General features: G+C 46.1%; 1 protein-coding gene across 1 annotated transcript; it reads left to right on the top strand.

Annotated features, from left to right (window-relative positions):
- Positions 1 to 1,705: 1,705 nt before the first annotated feature.
- LOC310650499 (D-serine dehydratase-like) lies at positions 1,706 to 18,537 on the top strand. The gene is made up of 9 exons (XM_083380056.1): positions 1,706 to 1,820; positions 3,249 to 3,297; positions 5,149 to 5,300; positions 5,657 to 5,937; positions 7,695 to 7,872; positions 9,727 to 9,848; positions 12,700 to 12,889; positions 15,146 to 15,251; positions 15,644 to 18,537. Exons 2-9 carry the CDS (start codon positions 3,292 to 3,294, stop codon positions 15,731 to 15,733), a joined length of 1,125 nt encoding a protein of 374 aa, XP_083236182.1. The 5' UTR covers positions 1,706 to 1,820; positions 3,249 to 3,291; the 3' UTR covers positions 15,734 to 18,537.
- The last annotated feature ends 2,078 nt before the right edge of the window (positions 18,538 to 20,615 follow it).

The raw sequence follows: 20,615 nt of genomic DNA, 5'->3' as shown, positions 1-20,615 counted from the left end.
TTGCAAAAAAAAGTCAAAAGAATTGACAGCAGTTTCCCCACACAGAGAAAAATGCTTACTATGGTATGCTCTTGAACTCGTCACTCAGTGGTGCAGTGTTTCTCAACCTCAACAACTTTAAGATGAGTGGACTTCAACTCCCAGAATTCCCCAGCCAGCACTGGAACCCGGGAGTCATTAATTTTCTTCCTTCCTTCCTTCCTTCCTTCCTTCCTTCCTTCCTTCCTTCCTTCCTTCCTTCCTTCCTTCCTCTTTCTTTCCTCTGCCTTCCTTCCTTCCCCTTGTTCCTCCTCCCTCCCTCCCTCCCTCCCTCCCTTTCTTCTATGCAATGGAATACTGCATCCAGTTTTCATCGCCATGATATAAAAAAGATATTGACACAAGTATAGAAAATGTAGAGAGGAGCAACAAAGATGATCAAAGGGACTGGGGGTTAAAACATACAAAAAAATGGTTGCAGGAATTGGGTATAGTTTAACAAAGAGAAGGGTGAGGGGTGACATGATAGCAGCCTTCCAATATCTCAGGGGCGGCCCCAAAGAAGAGGGAATCAAGCTATTCTCCAAAGCGCCAGAAGGAAGGACAAGAAGCAACGGATGGAAACTCACCAAGGAGAGAAGCAACCTGGAACTAAGGAGGAATTTCCTGACCATGAGAACAATTAGCAGGTGGAACCACCTGCCTCCAGAAGCTGTGAATGCTCCAACACTGGAAGTTTTTAAGAAGAGACTGGACAGCCATTTGCCTGAAATAGTATAAGGTTTCCTGCCTGAGCAGGGGTGGTTGGACTAGATGACCTCCAAGGTCCCTCCCAACTCTTGTCATTCTGTTACTTTCTGCCCCACCTCTCGCGCGCGCCTTCCTTGCAGGGTTGTTATGGGGAAATATCAGAGGAAGGGCTAGACACACCTTGAACTCTTTGGGGAAAAGCGGGGCATAAATCTAATAAATATGCTTGCCAGCTTTTTAAGCCTTGCAAAGGGAACTTTTGCAACTCCAAAGCATCTGCAGTTTGGGGTCTCTGCCCCTCATCCTACGGGGCTTGCGGGCTCTCCGCCTCTCCTCCACAGGAGGCCGATGCAAGAGCAGCTCGACTGCACCAAAAAAAGCGGGTCAAAAGCACCCCCTTCCCACGCACTAACAAGCACATCGCTCACTTGCCCGCTAAAACAGCTTCTCTCGTCGGCAGGCGGCGCTGTTGGCCAACATAACGCACCATGGGTGGAATCGGAGCGCGCGGCAAAGCCGACACATCTATTCGTAACGGGCATGCGCATTCCCCCGCCCCGCCCCTCCCGACTAGCTTTTTGGTTCTAAAGTCCCGGCAAGGCAAGAAAATAGAGCGAGCGGGCGAAAAAAAACAACAACCTCCAAATGCTCCTCCTCCTCTTCCTCTCCCCCCCCCGCAAGTCCGCTTTGTTAACTCTTTCGTGCCCGAGTACGTTTTAGTTTGTTTTTTCTGCAATATTTTTACACATTTACCACCTTTGCAAAAATTTTACTATAATTATGTTTGTGCCCATATATCTCCCTCTCCATAAATTCATATATGTATGAATTTATCTATGGCATCACTATCTTGCAAAATACACTCATTCCGACGTCCAGCCGGCAATTTCCTCATGCAATAAACTACAATTTCCAGAATGCCTTGCGCGTGCTTGGCTGAGCACCCTGGAACTTGCAGTCCTTGAAGGGTGCAAAAGGGCTGAACTGGCTTACTTGCTCACGTGACCGCCCTCCCAGCTGGACTTGCCCGGGTCCGGATGGTCATACGGAGTGACCCTCGCTGCACCCCTTTTTTTCCAGCGCCCCGAGAGGTATGCGGGGTGCAAACCTGCGTCCTTCCCCGGGACGCATCCAAACGTTGCTTTGACTCTGGAGGGGATTGCCGAGTTTGCAAGGCTTGCAAGATGTCTGCGGAATGCACGATCTGCAACCGGCCGCCCTCAAATTGGCAATGTGAAATCGAGCCAGCTTTGGAAATTGCCCCCTCCGCACAAAAGAAACCGGGGAGGGGGGCGGAGGGTTGGCAAAATCTTCGAAAAACAATCTTTGACCATTTTGTTTCAACAGGTGGACTTCAACTCCCAGAATTCCACAGCCCGCAAGCTATCTGGAATTTTGGAGTACATGCTTGCTAGGGAGTTCTGGGGCTTGAAATCCGTGCTTGTTGCTGGGGAATTCTGGGGCTTGAAGTCCACTCATCTTAAAATGGCCCAGGCTGAAAAACACTGTTTTAATTCAGGGGTCTTCAAACTTGGCCCTTTTATGACTAGTGGACCTCAACTTCCAGAATTCCTCAGCCAGCGTGAGTTTGGAAGAGCCCAGAGGGTCTGGATCCGAGCCCGCAGTTTCATCAAAATAGCCGACTGAGGAATTCTGGGAGTTGAAGTCCACCAGTCATAAAAGGGCCACGTTTGAAGACCCTTGGTCGGGATCCAAGCCTGCAGTTTCATCAAAATGGCTGACTGAGGAATTCTGGGAGTTGAAGTCCACCAGTCATAAAAGGGCCACGTTTGAAGACCCCCTGGTTTAATGCAAAGGAAGTCCCGACAATCCTTTGTGGGTCCAGAGGTGTCTTTTTTTTTTAGAAAATTTTATTAAGTGTACATTTAAAAACAAAAGTGGACATGATTCAACTTCCCTGGCTACAGTTACAGAAAAAAATAACAAAAACTTAAAATACATTCTATGACAGGACAGGGTATAACAAACTGTACATATAACATCTGTAAATTTTTTAGTAAACTGTCTTTCAGTCGTCAGCGTTATATTTACATATCTTTCAGTTGTATCCTGATATAGTTGCTAATAAGAAATCCTTACATTATCAACCAATCAAACAATAGTCATCTCAGAGATCCTCCTTAACTCCAACCAATTGTACAAATTTTGCCAAATTTCATAATATTCTGTCTTATTTTTGATCTCTAGGGTTAACCTGTCCATTTCAGCGCAGGATAAAATTTTAACTATTTCTTCTTCTGTGGGAGTTTCCTTTCTTTTCCATTTTTGGGCATATGAGGCGTCTTTTTTGTGTATCAGTGCACCACACTGTGGGACTAACAGCAATGGGCCCCAGGGTCTGGCTTTCCCCTCTGTCAGTCATAGAAGCTGCCTACTGAACTTTGGATTCCTCTCAACCTGGCCAACTCCACAAGGTTGTTGTGGAAAAAAAACAATAGAGGAATAGACACCACTCTGGGATATAAATCTAACCAATCCATCAACATTTTGCTCCACAGACATTGATCCAGTGACATCCGCCGTTCAGAAATCTGATCCCCTATGGTGGTAGGTATCTCTGCTGGAACTCTGACACTCGGTCCTCCCTCACAGGGTGGTTGTGAAACACTATGGAAATAACACATTATTAATAACACATTAAAAAATGGAGTCAAATAAATAAGGATCTCTCAGCTGTGCTAGAAAACCTGTTGGTTTTGCATTTTCATTGCAAAGTGGTCCTCAACTTACAACAATTTGTTTAGTGACTGAAAAAAAGTGACTTAGGACAGTTCTTCACACTTACGACCATTGCAGCGGCCCCATGGTCATGTGATCAAAATTCGGGCACTTGGTAAATGACTCATATTTATGATGGTCGCAGCGTCCCGGGGCCACATAATCTGATAAGCAAAGTCAATGGGGAAGCAGGATTCACTTAACGACCATGTTGCTAAATTAACAAGTGCAGGGATTCACTTAACAAGAAAGGTCGTAGAATAGGGTGAGTCATTTAACAATGGAAATTTTGGACTCCATTGTGGTCGTAAGTCAAGGACTATCTGTAATTTAAATTAAAGTGGATGGAGCTCCACCAAAGGAAATCTAAAACATATAGGGAACGGTTGCTGGAATTGGGTATGTGTAGTTTAACGAAGAGAAGGACGAGGGGGGACAGGATAGCCGCCTTCTAGTATCTCAGGGGCGGCCCCAAAGAAGAGGGAGTCAAGCTATTCTCCAAAGCACCTGAAAGCAGGACAAGAAGCAACAGATGGAAACTCATCAAGGAGAGAAGCAACCTGGAACTAAGGAGAAACTTCCTGACAGTTAGAGCAATTAACCAGTGGAACCACCTGCCTCCAGAAGCGGTGAATGCTCCAACACTGGGAATTTTTAAGAAGAGACTGGACAGCCATTTGCCTGAAATGGTATAGGGTTTCCTGCCTTAGCAGGGGGTTGGACTAGATGACCTCCAAGGTCCCTCCCAACTTATTACTATTATTAAATATTTTTTTAACTGGGCTCTCCATGTGACCTTGTTTTTCTCCTCTGAGCCTCCCCACCCCCACTTGGGTTCGATTACCGACGCCAGACAGTATCTGGAGCTTTTCCTGTCATCAACACTGGGACTTGCAGTATACATGTAGGCCTTGACTTACGACTGGCTAAACAAGGAATTCATTAAGTGTATCACATTCAATTTCACGGCCTTTGGCCCGCGGTTGTTTACGATTGCAGTCATTAACTGAATCAGTCATTAAGTGAACCCGGTTTCCCCCACTGACTTTGTGGGTCAGAAGGTTGCAAAAGGGGGTTACGTGACCCTCACCAGGACACTGCAAACATCGTAAATACATTCCGTTTCCAAGAGCACAAATTTTGATCGTGCGACCAGGAGGGACGGTTCGATGGTCATAAGTGCAAGGACCTGCCATAGAGCCCTATTAAATGTGGACAACAGTCATAAGGGCCGTTCTGACTTCAAATGGTCATTAAAGAGTGGATCTTAGTAAAATACACCTTACTTGTTTGGGTGCCCCAAGACCCCATTATAATTGTTTTTACTTGGGGGCCCCCTTGAAATTTCCTAGGGTCCCCAAGATCCGTACGGCCCCAGGCTGAAGAACATAGCTCTATGGAGCGTGCACTGAGGAGGGGGTTGGAGTAAATCAGGGGTCCCCCAGGCCGAGGCCCGTTCAAAACGGCCGCACGAGCAGCGGTGGTCAGGTAGAACCATCCCTTTTCTTGCCCGCGGGTGTGCCAAGCCGGAAAGGATGGGGGGAGCTGGACTAGATGACCTCTAAGGCCCCTCCCACCTCTGGGATGCTGGGATTTGGCCCTCAGTCCCTTTCAGCAGCTTCTTGAACCCGGCGCGTCCCATTTAGGCGATTCCCGACTTCCATCTATGTCTCTTGGCAGAGCATGTGGGAAGGATGTCCTGTTGCGGAATTGCCGACTCCGGCCTTTACGGTGGATCTCGACGTAGCCTCGAGGAATGCGCAGCGCATGCAGGAGCGTTGCCAAGCGCTGGGGGTGGCCCTCAGGCCCCACATGAAGACCCACAAGACGCTGTGAGTGGTGGGGGGGTCTCATCAGCAATGCTCAGCTTGGCTCTCTTGCAGGGGAACTTCCCCGGTGGTACTCGGACTCTGCAGAGCCCTCCTCCTCCGCTACACAAACTCCGCCAAGTGGGGGTGGTGTTCCCTAGTTGGGTCATGAGACGTCTTCCTCCTCCTCCTCCTCTCCTCCTCCTCCTCCCTTCTACCACTGATGATGTTACCTAACTGGGTCATGAGACGTCTTCCTCCTCTTTCTCCTCCTCCTCCTCCTCCTTCTCCTGCTTCTCCTCCTCCTCCACCCATCTCAGGGAGCCCCAAGGGGCGCTTCCCCCCTTGCAGTCATTCTTCGTTCTTTGCCTCCCTCGCAGGGAAGGCGGGCGCCTCATGACGGGGGGCTCCCTGCGGAGGATCGTGGTTTCCACGCTGGCCGAGGCCCGCTATTTTGCTGACGGCGGCTTTGACGACATCCTCTACGCTTACCCGCTGCCCTTCGACAAGGTGGGCGATTGTGCCGCCTTGGCCGAGAAGCTGGAGGCCTTCCAGGTGATGGTGGACAGTCCAGAAGCCCTGGAGCGGCTGAAAGGGAGGCCCCTGCGGACGGGACGGCCCTGGAAAGTGTGGCTGAAGATTGACTGTGACAACGCACGAGGTGCCTGCTCTCCTGGGGGGACACACAATTTCCATCCTCGACTTACGATCGACTAGCCCTTTTGTCACTAAGTGATTCAATTGCTAATTGAGATACGGTCAATTTTGCAACCGTTTTTGCCATGGCCGTTTAGTGAATCCCTGTGGCCATTAAGTGAATCACACAGTCGTTAAGCGAATCCGGTTTCTCCCATTGACTTTGCTGGCCAGAAGCCAGCTGGAAAGGTCATTACAACCATCATAAGTTCATGCCGGTTTCCAATTTTGATCACATGACCACAGAGACACTGCAAGGGTCATCAGTACGAGGACTCATCATAACTCAATTTTTTTCAGTGAGGTCTTAAGTTCAAATGGTCATTAAGTAAATGGTCGTAAGTCGAGGACTAGCTGTGTCCCCTTAGCCTCCTCTTCCTCCTCTCTGCTAGTCGTGACCCCCAAATTCTTCAGGAGAGTCTATAAACAGTGGAAAATAAAGGACATAGATTGGGTAGAAAAACCCGAGATTTAGGTAATAGATGTAGTCCTCAACTTATGACCACAATTCGGTCCAAAATTTCCGTTGTTAAGCAGGAGAGTTGTTAAGGGAGTTTTGCCCCCTTTTGTAAAATTTTTGGCCACATTGTTAAGCGAATCATTGCAGTTATTAAATGAATCATGTGGTTGTTAAGCAAGTCTGTCTTCCCCTGAAACTTTCCTTGTCGCAAAAGGGGGATCATGTGATCCCGGGATGCTGCGACTGTCATAAATACGAGTCGTTTGGCAAACGTCCGAATTTTGATCACGTGACCATAGGGGATGCTGCAACGGGGTTGTTAAGTGTGGAAAAATTGACCTTTTTACTAGGACCAACTTCCAAAGGAATTCTGGGAATTGAAGTCCACCCATTTTAAACTTGGCAAGGCTGGGAAACTCTGAATCAGCACATAAGTGTAGAAATGTGATAAACAAATATGTAAATAAATAAATAAGGAACAAACCCATATTGAGGAAGTTTATGCTTCTCCCTCTTCATTTTCCTTCTCAAGGCGAGCCCCTCCATCTCATCCCCGTGCAATCAAGAGTAATGAGTTCGAATCCAAAAGATTCTGGCAACACAGGGTGCTAGTGACCCACCAGACTTCATGCAAGGGCCTGACTGCAATTGGCTGCTGTGTTTTCTCCCGTTTTCCCATCTTCAGAAATTCTAAGGTAGACTATTCCCGAGACTGGAGGTTCCATTTGCCCAAATTCAAGTTTTAAGGTTTCTCAAAGAGCTCAAGCACTTGAGGTGGGCCCTCATCCTGGCCTTGAACTCCCACAAGCTCTGCCCTCCAGTATGACGGGACCCATGGTTCTGGTCTTCCTGAGGGCGCAAGGTTGCGGAAGAGAAAAGGCATCACTAACATTGCAGGCAGTCTTCAAGTTAAGACTGTTCATTTAGTGACTGAAAAAAGTGACTTAGGACTGTTTTTCACACTTACGATCGCTTTGGCAACTGACTCGAATTTACGATGGTCGCAGTATCCTGGGGTCACGTGATTCCTTTTTGCGACCTTCTGACCAACAAAGTCCATGGCGAAACCGGATTCACTGAACGACCGTGTGACTCACTTTACGACTGCAGGGATTCACTTAACAAGGTTGTAAAACGGGGCAAAACTCACATTACGACTACCTCGCTCCGCAACAGAAATTTCGAGGCCGGTTGTGGTCGTAAATTCAGGATTACTTGTATGGTGGGGAATCGGCACCCTTTATCAGCTTTTTTTTTTGCAGCTGGCGTGAAAGCCTCGGATCCTGCCGCTCTGCGCCTCGCCAAGGCCGTCTCCGAAGGCGCGACGGAGCTGGCAGGCATCTACGCCCATTGTGGCAACTCGTACGGTTGCCATGGGGTGTCGGAAACCCAGTCAGTGGCGCAGAGGACCACGGAGATGACCCTGAACTTTATGGAGCAGTGAGTATTCATTTATTTGTTTCTTTGTTTGAATCCCAGTTTATTACTTTTGTAAATAACTCAGGATGACAAACATATCTCCTTCCTCTTGTTTTCTCCCCAACAACAACCCTGTGAGGTGGGTTGGGCAGAGAGAGAGAGGGACTGTCCCAAAGTCACCCAGCTGGCTTTGGTTCCTCAGGCAGGATTAGAACTCACCATCTCCCAGTGATTGGCCCAGTCACCCAGCTGGTTTTCACACCTGAGGCAGGACTAGAACTCACTGCAGAGTTATAACTTGGGCCCAGTTTTCATCTCCTCCCTCATCTGCGTCTTTGGGTTGCAACATTTTTGTCCCTTTTTCCCCCCATGCATTACAAGTAGTCCTCAACTTACAACCATAATTGAGTCCAAAATTCCTGTTGCTAAGCAAGAAATTTGTTCAGTGAGTTTTGCCCCATTTTATGATCTTTCTTGCCACCGTGGTTAAGCCATTAACACGGTTGTTAAGTGAATCCGGCTTCCCCCTTTGACTTTGCTGGTCAGAAGGTCACAAAAGGGGATCACGTGGCACCCCTGGGGCGCTGCGACCGTCATAAATACGAGTCAGTTGCCAAGCGTCTTAATTTTGATCACCTGACCCCGGGGATGCTGCAACGGTCTTAAGTGTGAAAAAACGATCCTAATTCCCTTTTTTTTCAGCTCCACTGCAACTTTGAAAGGTCACTAAACAAATTGTTGTACGTTGAGGACTGTTGTTATCTCTTCCTTCAGGGAAAAATGCATGTCTGTTGACACACACACACACCCCTAACCCAAAAGAAAAGGCCAGGTTTGAAAAGGTCTAGTGGAGATTCCCAATTCCGGTTAAAAGGCTATAAAAGCTAATCCTTGTTTATTATCTGGTGTAAATGTCTTAGCTGAATTGGGGAGGGGGCAAGATGTTTATTGGTGGGATTTTTTCCACATTCCCCCCTCCCCATGCCACCCCCAGGTTTTCCCCTGCATTTCAGGTGAGCCTCTGACCCTTTGAAGTTGCCTCTTCAAAGATCCAGCAATGTCCAGGTGGCCTTTAGTGGCATTTGTCCCCCCCCTCTTTCCCCCCCCCACCTTTCCAGGGTCCCCCTCCTCCTTCCACTGGCTCAGACAAAGCTGGGGGGGCGGATTTGCAGCACGTAGAGGAAAGAAAAGGGGGGGCAGAGGTTTTAGAGCTAGCTTACAAGGTGAAGGGAAAGGAAAGTTTTGCAAAAGTTTTGCATATCCTGGCAATGAATTGGAAGGAGCAAAGCAGAGGAGAAGGGGGGGGGGTGTAGTTTTTTTTTTCCCCCTTCAAAAAGAGAGAATAAGGTGGCCTGTGTGGTTGCCTTGAGGTCCTCCAGTCCAGCCCTGTGATGAGGGAGGGAGGAAAGAGAAAGAAAAAGGAGAGAAGGAGAGAAAGACAGAAGGAAGGAGGGGGGAGGAGGGAGAGAAAGGGGGAAGGAGAGAAAGGGAGGGAAGAGAAGGAAGAAAGAAAAAAGGAAAGAAAGAAAAAGGAAGCAAGTAGAAAGAAGGAGGGTGGAGAGGGGAGGAAGAAGAAAGAAGGAAGGGAAGGCAGGCAGCGAAGTGGCAGCCAGCAGAAGGAAAAAGGAAGGTAGGAGAGAGAAAGAGTGGAATATTTTCTCTGAAATGGGGCCGAGGACATGCCAGGCATCCATCTTCTGACGGTCAAAAGGCAAGCATTTTCTCCACACCTGAGAATCCCTGTCCAATGTTATCCTGGCCAGGCCGGCTTCCCTCCGAGGCCGGCCTGCAGCTTTGGACGGTCTCTAAAGGAATGGTCGTAAGTCAAGGACCACCCTGTATGCTAGGAGAATCCATTTTGGCTCCCTCTCGCAGGCTCCTGGAAGCCGGGGTGCCCTGCCCCAAGTCCAGCGTCGGCTCCACGCCCTCTTGCAGCCACCCGGTGCCCATCATGGGCAAACTCAGCGAAGTTCACCCGGGAAATTATGTTTTTTATGGTAAGCAGAAGGAAAACAACAGAGGTTCCCCCCCCCTTCCGTCTGAACAACGCCCCCCCCCCTCCCCACGACTCTTCCTGAAACAGGCCTGGCCGTCTTGTGGACCTCAAGGGGTCCCACGATGCCCAGTGATGCCCTTCGAGATGACAGACCCTCCCCTCTGCTCTGGGGCCTTCAAGATGGCCTCTCTTCCCCCCTGCTGCAAGCTGGGCACTATTTTGTAACATTATATTTTACGTCATACTTTTTTGTGTTTTATTTTATAATGTTTGCCTTATTTTACTTTACTTTACTTTATATTTTATTTTATATTTTGTTTATGTTATTAGTTTATTTTACATTTCATTTGTTTTATTAGTTTATTTGTTTTATCGTTTTGTTTTATATTTCATTTATTATTTTATATTTTATTTGTTTTAGTATTTTATTTTATATTTCATTTATTTTATTATTTGATTTGTATCTTTATTATTTCTAAAAGGTGGCAAACATCTCCAACACTTCTTCCATTCACTCCTCCTCGTTTCCTCACAACAACAATCCTGTGAGGTGGACTGGGCTGAGAGAGAGATTGACTGAACCAAATTCACCCTGCCGGCTTTCCTGCCTAAGGCGGGACTAGAACTCACCGTCTCCTGGCGATTGGCCCAAAGTCACACAGCCGGCTTTCAGGCCTGAGGCGGGACTAGAACTCACCGTCTCCTGGCGATTGGCCCAAAGCCACACAGCCGGCTTTCAGGCCTGAGGCGGGACTAGAACTCACTGTCTCCTGGTGATTGGCCCAAAGTCACACAGCCGGCTTTCAGGCCTGAGGCGGGACTAGAACTCCCCGTCTCCCACTTTCTAGCCTGGTGCCTTAACCACCAGACGCCACTGGCTCTCCATGCTGGCTCGACAGGCATTTCCAGCCTAAACAGATGCACATGTTCAGCCTAACACTTTCCACATGTCGGCTTCCTCGCCGCAGGCCTTGTTCCAAAGAGGGTCCAGGAGAAAAGAAAGCCACCATGAAAAGAAAAAGAAAAAAATGACAACAAAGATCCTGCCGGTTATTGTTCGGAACGCGCTCCTCTTCCTCCCTGCAGCCAAAATGGCGGGAGAGAGAGAGAGATGACACATAGATAACAGATGATAGATAGGAGATAAAATTGTATGATAGTTAAATAAAAAGATAGAGCCATAGATAGAGCCATAGATAGATGATAGATATGGACAGATGGATAATGATAGATAGATACGTGATAGATATAAACAGAATGAGAGAGATGGATGGATGGGTGGATGGATGACAGGCAGATGGCTAGATAGATGGCTAGATATGGAAATAGATGGAAAGATATATAGATATAGATATAGATATAGATATATATTTTAAAGGGACGCGGTGGCTCAGTGGGTTAGGACGCTGAGCCTGTCAATCAGATGGTCGGCAGTTTGGCGGGTCGAATCCCAAGTGCCGTGTAACAGAGTGAGCGCCTGTTACTCGTCCCAGCTTCTGCCAACCTAGCAGTTCGAAAGCACGTAAAAATGCAAGTAGAAAAATAGGGACCGCTACGGTGGGAAGGTAACAGCGTTCCGTGCGCCTTTGGCGTGTAGTCATGCCGGCCACATGACCACGGAGACATCCTCGGACAAGCGCTGGCTCTTTGGCTTTGAAACAGAGATGAGCACTGGCCCCTAGAGTCGTAAACGACTAGCATGCATGTGCAGGGGAACCTTTACCATTATATCTATCTATCTATCTATCTATCTATCTATCTATCTATCTATCTATCTATCTATATATATATATATAGAGAGAGAGAGAGAGAGAGATGGATAATGGAGATAGATAGACAGACAAATAGATAAGACATACAGACAAGGATGGATAGATGTATGGATGATGGAGATGAGAGAGAGAGAGAGAGAGAGAGAGATTAGACATACGAAAGATAGATGGTAGATATGCAGAGAGAAAGATGGAAGGATGGATGGATGAATAGATAGTTAGACAGACACATTAAAAATTATAAAATTATGTAGATACACAGGGAGAGAGAGATAGCTAGAATATACATATATAAAATAATATACAAATGTAAAATATCCTATTCCCACTTAAAATACATTTATATACATTTACCTTCAAAATACATTAACATGTACATAACATACATTTAAGCATAAAATATTGAAACATAAAATAATAGATTTCTTCTATCTCCCTTGAGAGGAAGACGCAATGTAAATCTATTCCCCAAACAACCCCCTTGCCAGGTAGTCTCGTGTAAGCGAAAAGGAGGGGCTGGTCCAAATTCATACCTGGAGCTCTGGGTTCAAGGGGGAGGGAGATGATTTAAACCCAGGTCTTCCTTTCTTTACTAGTGAGAGCCAAGTTTCTCAATCTTGGACTCTTGAAGATGGGTGGACTTCAATTCCCAGAATTCTGGGATTGAAGTCCACCCATGCTGGCTGGGGAATTCTGGGAGTTGAAGTCCACCCATGTTGGCTGGGGAATTCTGGGAGTTGAAGTCCACCCATGCTGGCTGGGGAATTCTGGGAGTTGAAGTCCACCCATGCTGGCTGGGGAATTCTGGGAGTTGAAGTCCACCCATGCTGGCTGGGGAATTCTGGGAGTTGAAGTTCACCCATGCTGGCTGGGGAATTCTGGGAGTTGAAGTCCACCCATGCTGGCTGAGGAATTGTGCAAGACGAAGTTCACACAAGGTTGAGAATGACTCGAGGTATGTTTGTGCATTGCCCTTTTGGCTACCTATTTGCCTCCTTCCCGCCCCTCTGCAACAACAACCCTGTCAGGTAGGCCGGTCAAAAGACCACAAGTGGCCCAATGGATCTCCTTCCCTTCCAGATGTCCAACAGACGCTGATTGGCTCCTGCCAGCTGGAGGACGTGGCCGTCCGGGTCTGGACGCGAGTGATCGGTCACTATCCTCATCGGAACCAGCTGTTGGTGGACTGTGGCTGGACCGGCTTAAGTCTGCACAGCCTGGGCCAGCTCCCAACGGGCTTTGCCATGGTGGACGGACACCCGGACCTCAAGTAAAGAGGCTAGAATTCCCTGGTGCCCGGTTCTTCCTTCCCAGCCCTCCCTACTTTGCACCCAACTCAGTCATCTTATTTAGATATTTGTCCGTCTGTCCCTCTCCCAAATCTTTCTGTCTATCTACAGGTAGTCCTCCGACTTATGACCACAACTGAGCTCAAAATTTCTGTTGCTAAGCAAGACAGTTATTAAGACAGCTTAGTTCCATTTTAATGACCTTTCTTGCCACAGTCGTTAAGTGAATCACTGAGGTGGTTAAGTGAGTAACCTGGTTGTTAAGTGAATCTGGCTTCCCCAACGACTTTGCTTGGCAGAAGGTCACAAAAGGGGATCACATGACCCCAGGACACGGCGACCGTCGTAAATATGAGTCAGTGGCCAAGCGTCTGAATTTTGATCACGTGACTGGGGTGGGGTGGGGTGTTGCAACAGTCGTAAGTGTGAAAAATGGTCATTAGTCACTTTGTGCAGTGCTGTTGTAATTTTGAACGGCCATTTATCTTTTTTTGTCTTTCTATTTTGATTTATCTATTATCATTTCTATCTTTTATCATTTGTCTATATCTATATCTCATCTGTTTGTTTATCAATTAACTATCATTTCTTTCTATTATCTATCTCATCTATGTATATTTATTCATTTATCCATTATGTATCAGTTAAATTATCTATCATTTATGTATCTTTATTATTTATTTCAATATTAATCATTTATTATACACTAATCATCTTTCCTCTCTTCATCCATCTCTCATCCATCCATCTGTCTGTCTGTCTGTCTATAGCTGTTATCTATCTCATCTGTTTATTTATTATCTATCATCCATTTATCTCTTTCATTTATTATATATTAATGATCTGTCCATCTACCCCTCAATTCATTTTAGTACCTATCATTTCTCTAACTTACTTTTATTTTTATAGATTAATGATCTATTTATTTATCTAATCTATCTCATTCTATTTATTTATTATCTATCATTTACCTATCTCATTTCTTATAGATGAATGATCTATAATCTATCTATCTATCTATCTATCTATCTATCTATCTATCTATCTATCCATCCATCTGATCTGTCATCTCTCTATTTCAAAAAGTATTTATAGCCCGCGAAGCCATCCTGGAAACAGGGAGGGAACGGCCCCCACTGCCTTGGCCCTGGCCCAGAGACCCTCCTTCCGCCAGAGACCCCCAGATCTCTCCCACTCCTGCCCAGGCCCCCATAGGCACCCTTGATGCGAACGATGTAGAGCTGGCCACGCCCACCCAGTAGGCCATACGCACTCTAGCCACGCCCACCCAGTAGGCCATACACACTCTAGCCACGCCCACCCAGTAGGCCACGCCCACCCTGGCCATACCCACCCGGCCCCTTGACGGCAACTGCAATGCTGATGCGGCCCTCCATGAAATTGAGTTTGACACCCCTGGGCTAGATAATTAAAAATATAATACATTTTTTTTAAAAATTCAAAACATAAGCACCCTTCAAGTAACTCTGGGCCAAGGGCTCCGTGGAAGAGGATGGAGACCCCTTCCGTTCCTGCCTAAAAGTGGAGGGGCTTTAATGCAGCTAGACTCGCTCAGATCCGGTGGGGCCACCACCAAGAAGATCTTCCCCCTTCTGGCCCTCAGGCCCTCCTTCCTCAGCGCTTTCCCTAAAGAACAGCAGCCTGTCGAGGGCTTCTCCCTCCGCCATTATTTTCCAGCAAGGACAATCCGGAATGCTACAGGCAGTCCTTGACTTAAGACCAAAATTGAGCCAAAACTTTCCGTTGCTAAGTGAAACAGTAAATGAGGTTTGCCCCATTTTACGACATTTCCTGCCATACTTGTTAAGTGAATCCCTGTGGTTGTTAAGTGAGTAACAGAGTTGTTAAATAAATCTGGTTTCCTCCTGGACTTTGCTTGTCAGAAGGTCGCAAAAGGGGATCACATGATCCCAGGGCCCTACGACCATCGTAAATAAGTCCGTTGCCAAGCCTCTGAATTTTGATCATGTGACCATGGGGATGCTGCAACGGTTGTAAGTGTGAAAAACAATCTTAAGTCACTTTTTAAATGAACTGTTGTAAGTCGAGGACCACATGTATAGGGTCTCCTGCCTGGGCCAGTGGGTTGGACTAGATGATCTCTATGGTCCCTTCCAATCCTAGGATCCTGTGAAATGGCAAGTCTTCAGGCGAAGAGATTTGTCACACAGAGATCCTATCCAGAAGGAAAAGCAGCTTCTGATCTTCCTTTGCAGATTGGTGGGGATGACCCAGGAGCACGGAAAAATCGAACCCATGACCGGGAAGCTGGATTTTGCCAAATTCCCTCTGGGCAGCCTCCTTGCTCTGATTCCTTATCATGTAAGTCTGGCTTGGATCTAAAAACCAATGGCCCCATCTGTGCAGGTTTGCTGCTGGTCCAGCCTCTCCCGAGTGTCTTCCGAGGCCGTATTCACACAACCCATTTAACCTGGATTCTGACACAGCGTTTTTTCTGCTTTGCACAATGTCCAGAACCCTAAACTGACTAACCTGGCAGCATTCACATGACATTCAGCCACAAAACAACGCTAACACAGGCTAACCCCAAGCAGTTTTTTTTTCAGGTTGTGTGAATGCATCCACTGGGCCTTTTTTTTTACCCTGGGAAGTGTGTTTGTCAACACAGCTAGCTGTGTTTCCAACTGTCTCATTTTTCTGCCTTTCTCTTTGTTTTATGCAACTTGGGGAACCCTGCTCTACCCAAACGACAGGCGTGTGCCACGGCTGCGATGCACCCCGTCTTCTTCGTCCATAGTGGGGGCCGTGTTGTGGAGACATGGAAGCCGGTGCGAGGCTGGTAAAAAGACAAGATGAAGATCTGCAGATCCTGGGCAGTGGAGTCATTTGATGTTTTAGATGTTGGATTCCCACAATTGTTTGACACGCAGGAACTTTCTAGTGGCACGGGAATATTGCATCTCCATTTAGCAAGGTCTGAATTGGCAACTTAGTTGTACAACATGTGTAAAATCCATTCCAGAACAAGCCAGAGGTCCACAGGTTGTTGAACTGTCCAACTCATAAAAAGCCATGAATGATGGCTTATAAAGATGTGACCAACTTAAGTTGGTGAAACAATTCTGTTTGTGAAAAGAGGGATCCATCCACCAGTACAGGTTGAACTTGACTTACAATCATGATGGAGCACAAAATTTCCACCGCTAAGCAAGACAGTTGTTAAATGAGTTTTGACCCATTTTGTGATCTTTCTTGTCACGTAAGTGAATCACTGCAGTTGTTAAGCTGGTAACACGGTTGTTAAGTGAATCTGCCTTCCCCATTGTCTTTGCTTGTCAGGGTCACAAAATGGAATCACATGACCCCGGGACAGTGCGACCGTCGTAAATACACGTCAGTTGATAAGAGTTTGAATTCTGATCACATGACCACGAGGTTGCCACAACGGTCGTAAGTGTGAAAAACGGTCATAAATCACTTTTTTCAGACGGTCACTAAACAAATGGTTGTTGAGGACTCCTGTATCAATGGCATCCTATTGTCTCTTGAAATGTGTTGAAATCCCTTGAGGAAGGAGGAAGGCAGAGGATTATGGTTAGGGTGGTCCACTATTGATATGGAGACTAGATAGATGGATTTAGGCCTGATCTAAACCTAGTTTAAAGTCCTTGCAATTTCCCAACCGTCTTACTGGCCTTCATCTTCGGTGATGTCACATGAGACACCCTGCAAATTGGAAATTAAGGCAGTCTTCTCTAATATGAAGGTAAAAAGCTGCAAAGAGGGGCGGAGCTTATCCATGAGGTCCCGCCCACCCTCTTACAGATTTGATACCCCTCCAAGGATGCCCCTTCTTCCCTTGTTGCTGCTGTGACCCCAATATTCAGATTCTGCCTCCAAAGCTGAAGGCACTCTGCCTCAGTACTTTGAATTCCCAGAAGCCCACCCCTCTTAAATCATGCCCACTGGGGGATTCTGGGAGTTGAAGTCCTCCCCTTTTACTTCATGCCCGCTGGGGGATTCTGGGAGTGGAAGTCCTCCCCTCTTAAAGCATGGCTGGCTGAGGGATTCTGGGAGTGGAAGTCCTCCCCTTTTACTTCATGCCCAGTGGGGGATTCTGGGAGTTGAAGTCCTCCCCTTTTACTTCATGGTGGCTGGGGGATTCTGGGAGTTGAAGTCCCCCCCCTTTTAAATCATGCTGGCTGGGGGATTCTGGGAGTTGAAGTCCTCCCATTTTAAAGCATGGTTGGCCTGGGGATTCTGGGAGTTGAAGTCCATTCATCTTAACATTGCTAATATTGAGAAACACCCCAACTTGTCCTATGCCCCAAATTTGTATTTTTCAATTCACAGAATCAAAATCAGTGTTGCAATTTTCTGCATGCAATTCCCGACAGCTTATAAGGCTAGGCCGTTGGTCCTTCCACGTGGCTAACTCTGGTTCCTATCCTAGCATTAAGGAGAAACTTCCCAACAGTGAGGACAATTAACCAGTGGAACTGCTTGCCTCCAGAAATTGTGGTTTCTCCAACACTGGAGACCAGCAGCCATTTCTCCTGAGTGGAATAAGGACTCTTGCTTGAGCAGTGGGTTGGACTAGATGACCTCCAGGGCTGCTTCCTACTTTGTTATTGTCTGTTGTAAGCATAGGTCTTCAGCAAAAGCCACCTGGTCCGTTAGTCCACATTAAGGAGGAAGGGAGCCCGGAGGCATCAAGTCTTCATTCCTGGAGCCATCTCGGGACTTCAAAAGGGCCTCATAAAATTTGATGGCCTTTTCTGGGTGGGGGGAGCAGATGGCACCTTCCCCCCCTCCACTTCCTCCCACCTCTCTGATCTTCCCCAACGACCCCTTTGAAGTGGCATATTGTGGTCCTTTGCATCCTGGGGAGAAAAAGCGCAGAAGCCTGAGAATTGTGTAACTGGGAAGGTACAAACTTCCAGATGAGAAAGGCTGGCTGTAAAAACCCTTGTAAATTGTCGGCAATAGTTGTGCCACCCCAATTGCAAATTCCTCTCTCTTTTTTTAAAATCTACTGAGGCATTCTTGTTTGGGATCAATTCTTTTATTTGATGATTTAATATTTTTTTATTCAATGTCTCTGCAAACCTCCAAGGCGACTGGGCCTTTTACAGATTATAAAAAGAACAATAATTAAAAGTATTAAAATTGGGCAAGTTAAAATTTTAAGACTGTGCTGTTCTTTTGAAACTTAACCCATATCCGTTCTGCCTCTTCGTTTCCTTTTTTTTTTTTGCAAAGTTGTCGTGCCTGTTTCTTCCTCCTTTGCAGTGCCTTATTTGATGTGAATGTGATCAAAATTGGGACACTTGGCAATTGACTCGTATTTATGACGGTCACAGCATCCTGGGGTCACATGATCCCCTTTTGCAAACTTCTGACAAGCAAAGTCCATGGGGAAGCCGGATTTGCTTAACGGCCGTGTGACTCACTTAACAACTGAAGCGATTCACTTAACGACTGAGGCAAGAAAGGTCACAAAAGGAGGCAAAACCCATTTAGCAACTTAGCAACTGGTCCTGGCTCCATTGTGGTCGTAAGCCGAGGACTCGCAGGATGTCTTTGATGCCACCATCTCAGATCAAAGCCTCAGCAAGCCGAGGCTGACATTAAAAAGATAAAAGTATAACAAAGTGTGTCCAATTTTTATTTTTTTTCTTAACAACGACTTCTTCCCATTTTATTCCGTTACACAAACTGACACAGGGATATTATTGCTTAGAAAGACATGACTTACAATCCCTCATTGATTGACACTTGTCTTTGCAGCTTCCCTGTTGTGGTCATCTGATTGCAGTTCAGGCCCTTTAGCAATTGGCATTTATTTACAATAAATGGGATTCAGGATTTCGTATAATTGATGGGTTCAAAAAGAATCCGCTTACAATTTTCTTAAAAAGGCATCAGGTTTTCTGAGCTAGCCAAAAAAAATGAATAAATCAGAAATTTGATAATAATTTTTCATCCCCCCCCCCCCCGCCTTTTGTGAGCCCTGGAATAAAATTTGCTGTTCCTCTGTCTTTTAAGGAAGATTTCCCTGGCCGGCCCCCTCCCACACCCCCTGCCCCCCCCCCTTTGTCTCCTGCACTTCAAGAGACCGGAAACAACATCGCCTGGAATTTGGGGAGGGGGCCAGCAGAGTCCAAAGATTGCAGAGATCAAAGGAGGGGAAAGAAAGGCCTGTGGCTCAATTCTCAAAGCCCCCCCCCTTGCTTTGGAGGGACCGGACAAGTTTATGCCTTGCACTTCAGGGTCTCAGCCATAACCCAAATAGCTGAGGGTGGGGGGGGGAAGAAAAGACCCCTCCTCTCTGGTTTTAATTGCCAAGACTGGGCTGCTCTGCTTTGGACTCCGAAATCAGGAGCAGCTTTGAATCCAGGAATTCTGTTTAAAGCTAGTCCTCAGTGACCACAATTGGGAGGAAAATTCAGAATTTCATTAACACTTGAGAGTTGAGTGGGCTTCGTTACAAATTCTCTAAATAAATGAGCTGAACAGTATTTTCTATTATTCTCTACTCATGATAAATAAATAAATAAATAAATAAATAAATAAATAAATAAATAAATAAATAAATAAATAAATAAACAACAACATATTGAGAAATTCGCCATTAGTCAATTGCAAAAGGCGGCCTTTCTAGGAACTGCTTCCATCCTGCGACAATATCTGGAATACCATCAAACATCCACATCTGCCAAACATCCCAGGTCCTTGGTAAGGACTCGATAGGTAGACAAAAATGCCAAATCCAGTCCTAACATCTGGCTGACTCTGCGATGATCAATAATAATAATAATAATAATAATAATAACAACAACAACAACAATAATAATAGTAGTAGTAGTAGTAATAGTAATAATTTTGCTTGTGTAATATAATTATATAGTAAATAATATTCTAATTATTCTCTAAATGTATGAACTGAGTAGATGAATGAATAAAATGAAGCACAGATGGTTCTCAACTTACAACTGTTCGTTTAGTGACTGTTCAAATTTACAACAGTACTGAAAAAAGTGATTTATGACTGTTTTTCACACTTATGACCGTTGCAGTCTTCACATGGTCAAAATCTGGACGCTTGGCAAGTGATGGTGGCCGTGTCCCTGGGGGGTCACGTGATCCCCCTTTTGCAACCACCTGACAAAGTCAATGGGGGGGGAGCCAGATTCACTTAACGACTGTGTTCCTAACTTAACAACTGCAGTAATTCACTTAACAGCGGTGGCAGAAAAGGTCATAAAATGAGGCAAAACTCACTTAACAGCTTAGCAGCAGAAATTTTGGGCTCAGTGGTGGCTGTAAGTTTACCTGTAATAAAATAAAAAATAATGGATTAAAAAAATAAATTGATCAAATAAAATAAATAATAAAGTAAAATATTGCATTGCTAAACACAGCAGTTGTTAAGTAACTCACGCCCGATTCTGTGAGCTTTTTTGCCACTGTTGTTCACCAAATCCCTCTTGTTGTTAAGTGAATCAGGCAGTCGTTAAGCAAATCTGGCTTCCCCCATGGACTTTGTGGGAAAGTCGCAAATGGGGCGTCACCTGTCCCCAGGACCCTGCAAATGGTGTGCCCATTGTGTTACTAATTGAACAACTGCAGGGATTCCCTTAACGACTGTGGCAAGAGAGGTCGCAAAATGGGGCAAAACTCACTTAGCAAACGTGCCGCTTGGCCAGAAAGGTTTTCAGCTCC

Source organism: Vipera ursinii (assembly GCF_947247035.1).
Source record: "Vipera ursinii genome assembly, contig: SUPER_Z_unloc_2, whole genome shotgun sequence".
Taxonomy (NCBI): Eukaryota; Metazoa; Chordata; class Lepidosauria; order Squamata; family Viperidae; genus Vipera; species Vipera ursinii.
The sequence above is the reverse complement of the archived record's forward strand: the minus strand, read 5'-3'. Positions and strand labels throughout refer to the sequence as shown.

What these genes read in the sequence shown, in the direction of transcription:
- LOC310650499 (XM_083380056.1), top strand. An exon ending in GACGGACACCCGGACCTCAA is followed by an intron (nt 12,890 to 15,145) that starts GTAAAGAGGCTA and finishes CTTCCTTTGCAG; the next exon opens with ATTGGTGGGGATGACCCAGG. An exon ending in TTGCTCTGATTCCTTATCAT is followed by an intron (nt 15,252 to 15,643) that starts GTAAGTCTGGCT and finishes CCCAAACGACAG; the next exon opens with GCGTGTGCCACGGCTGCGAT.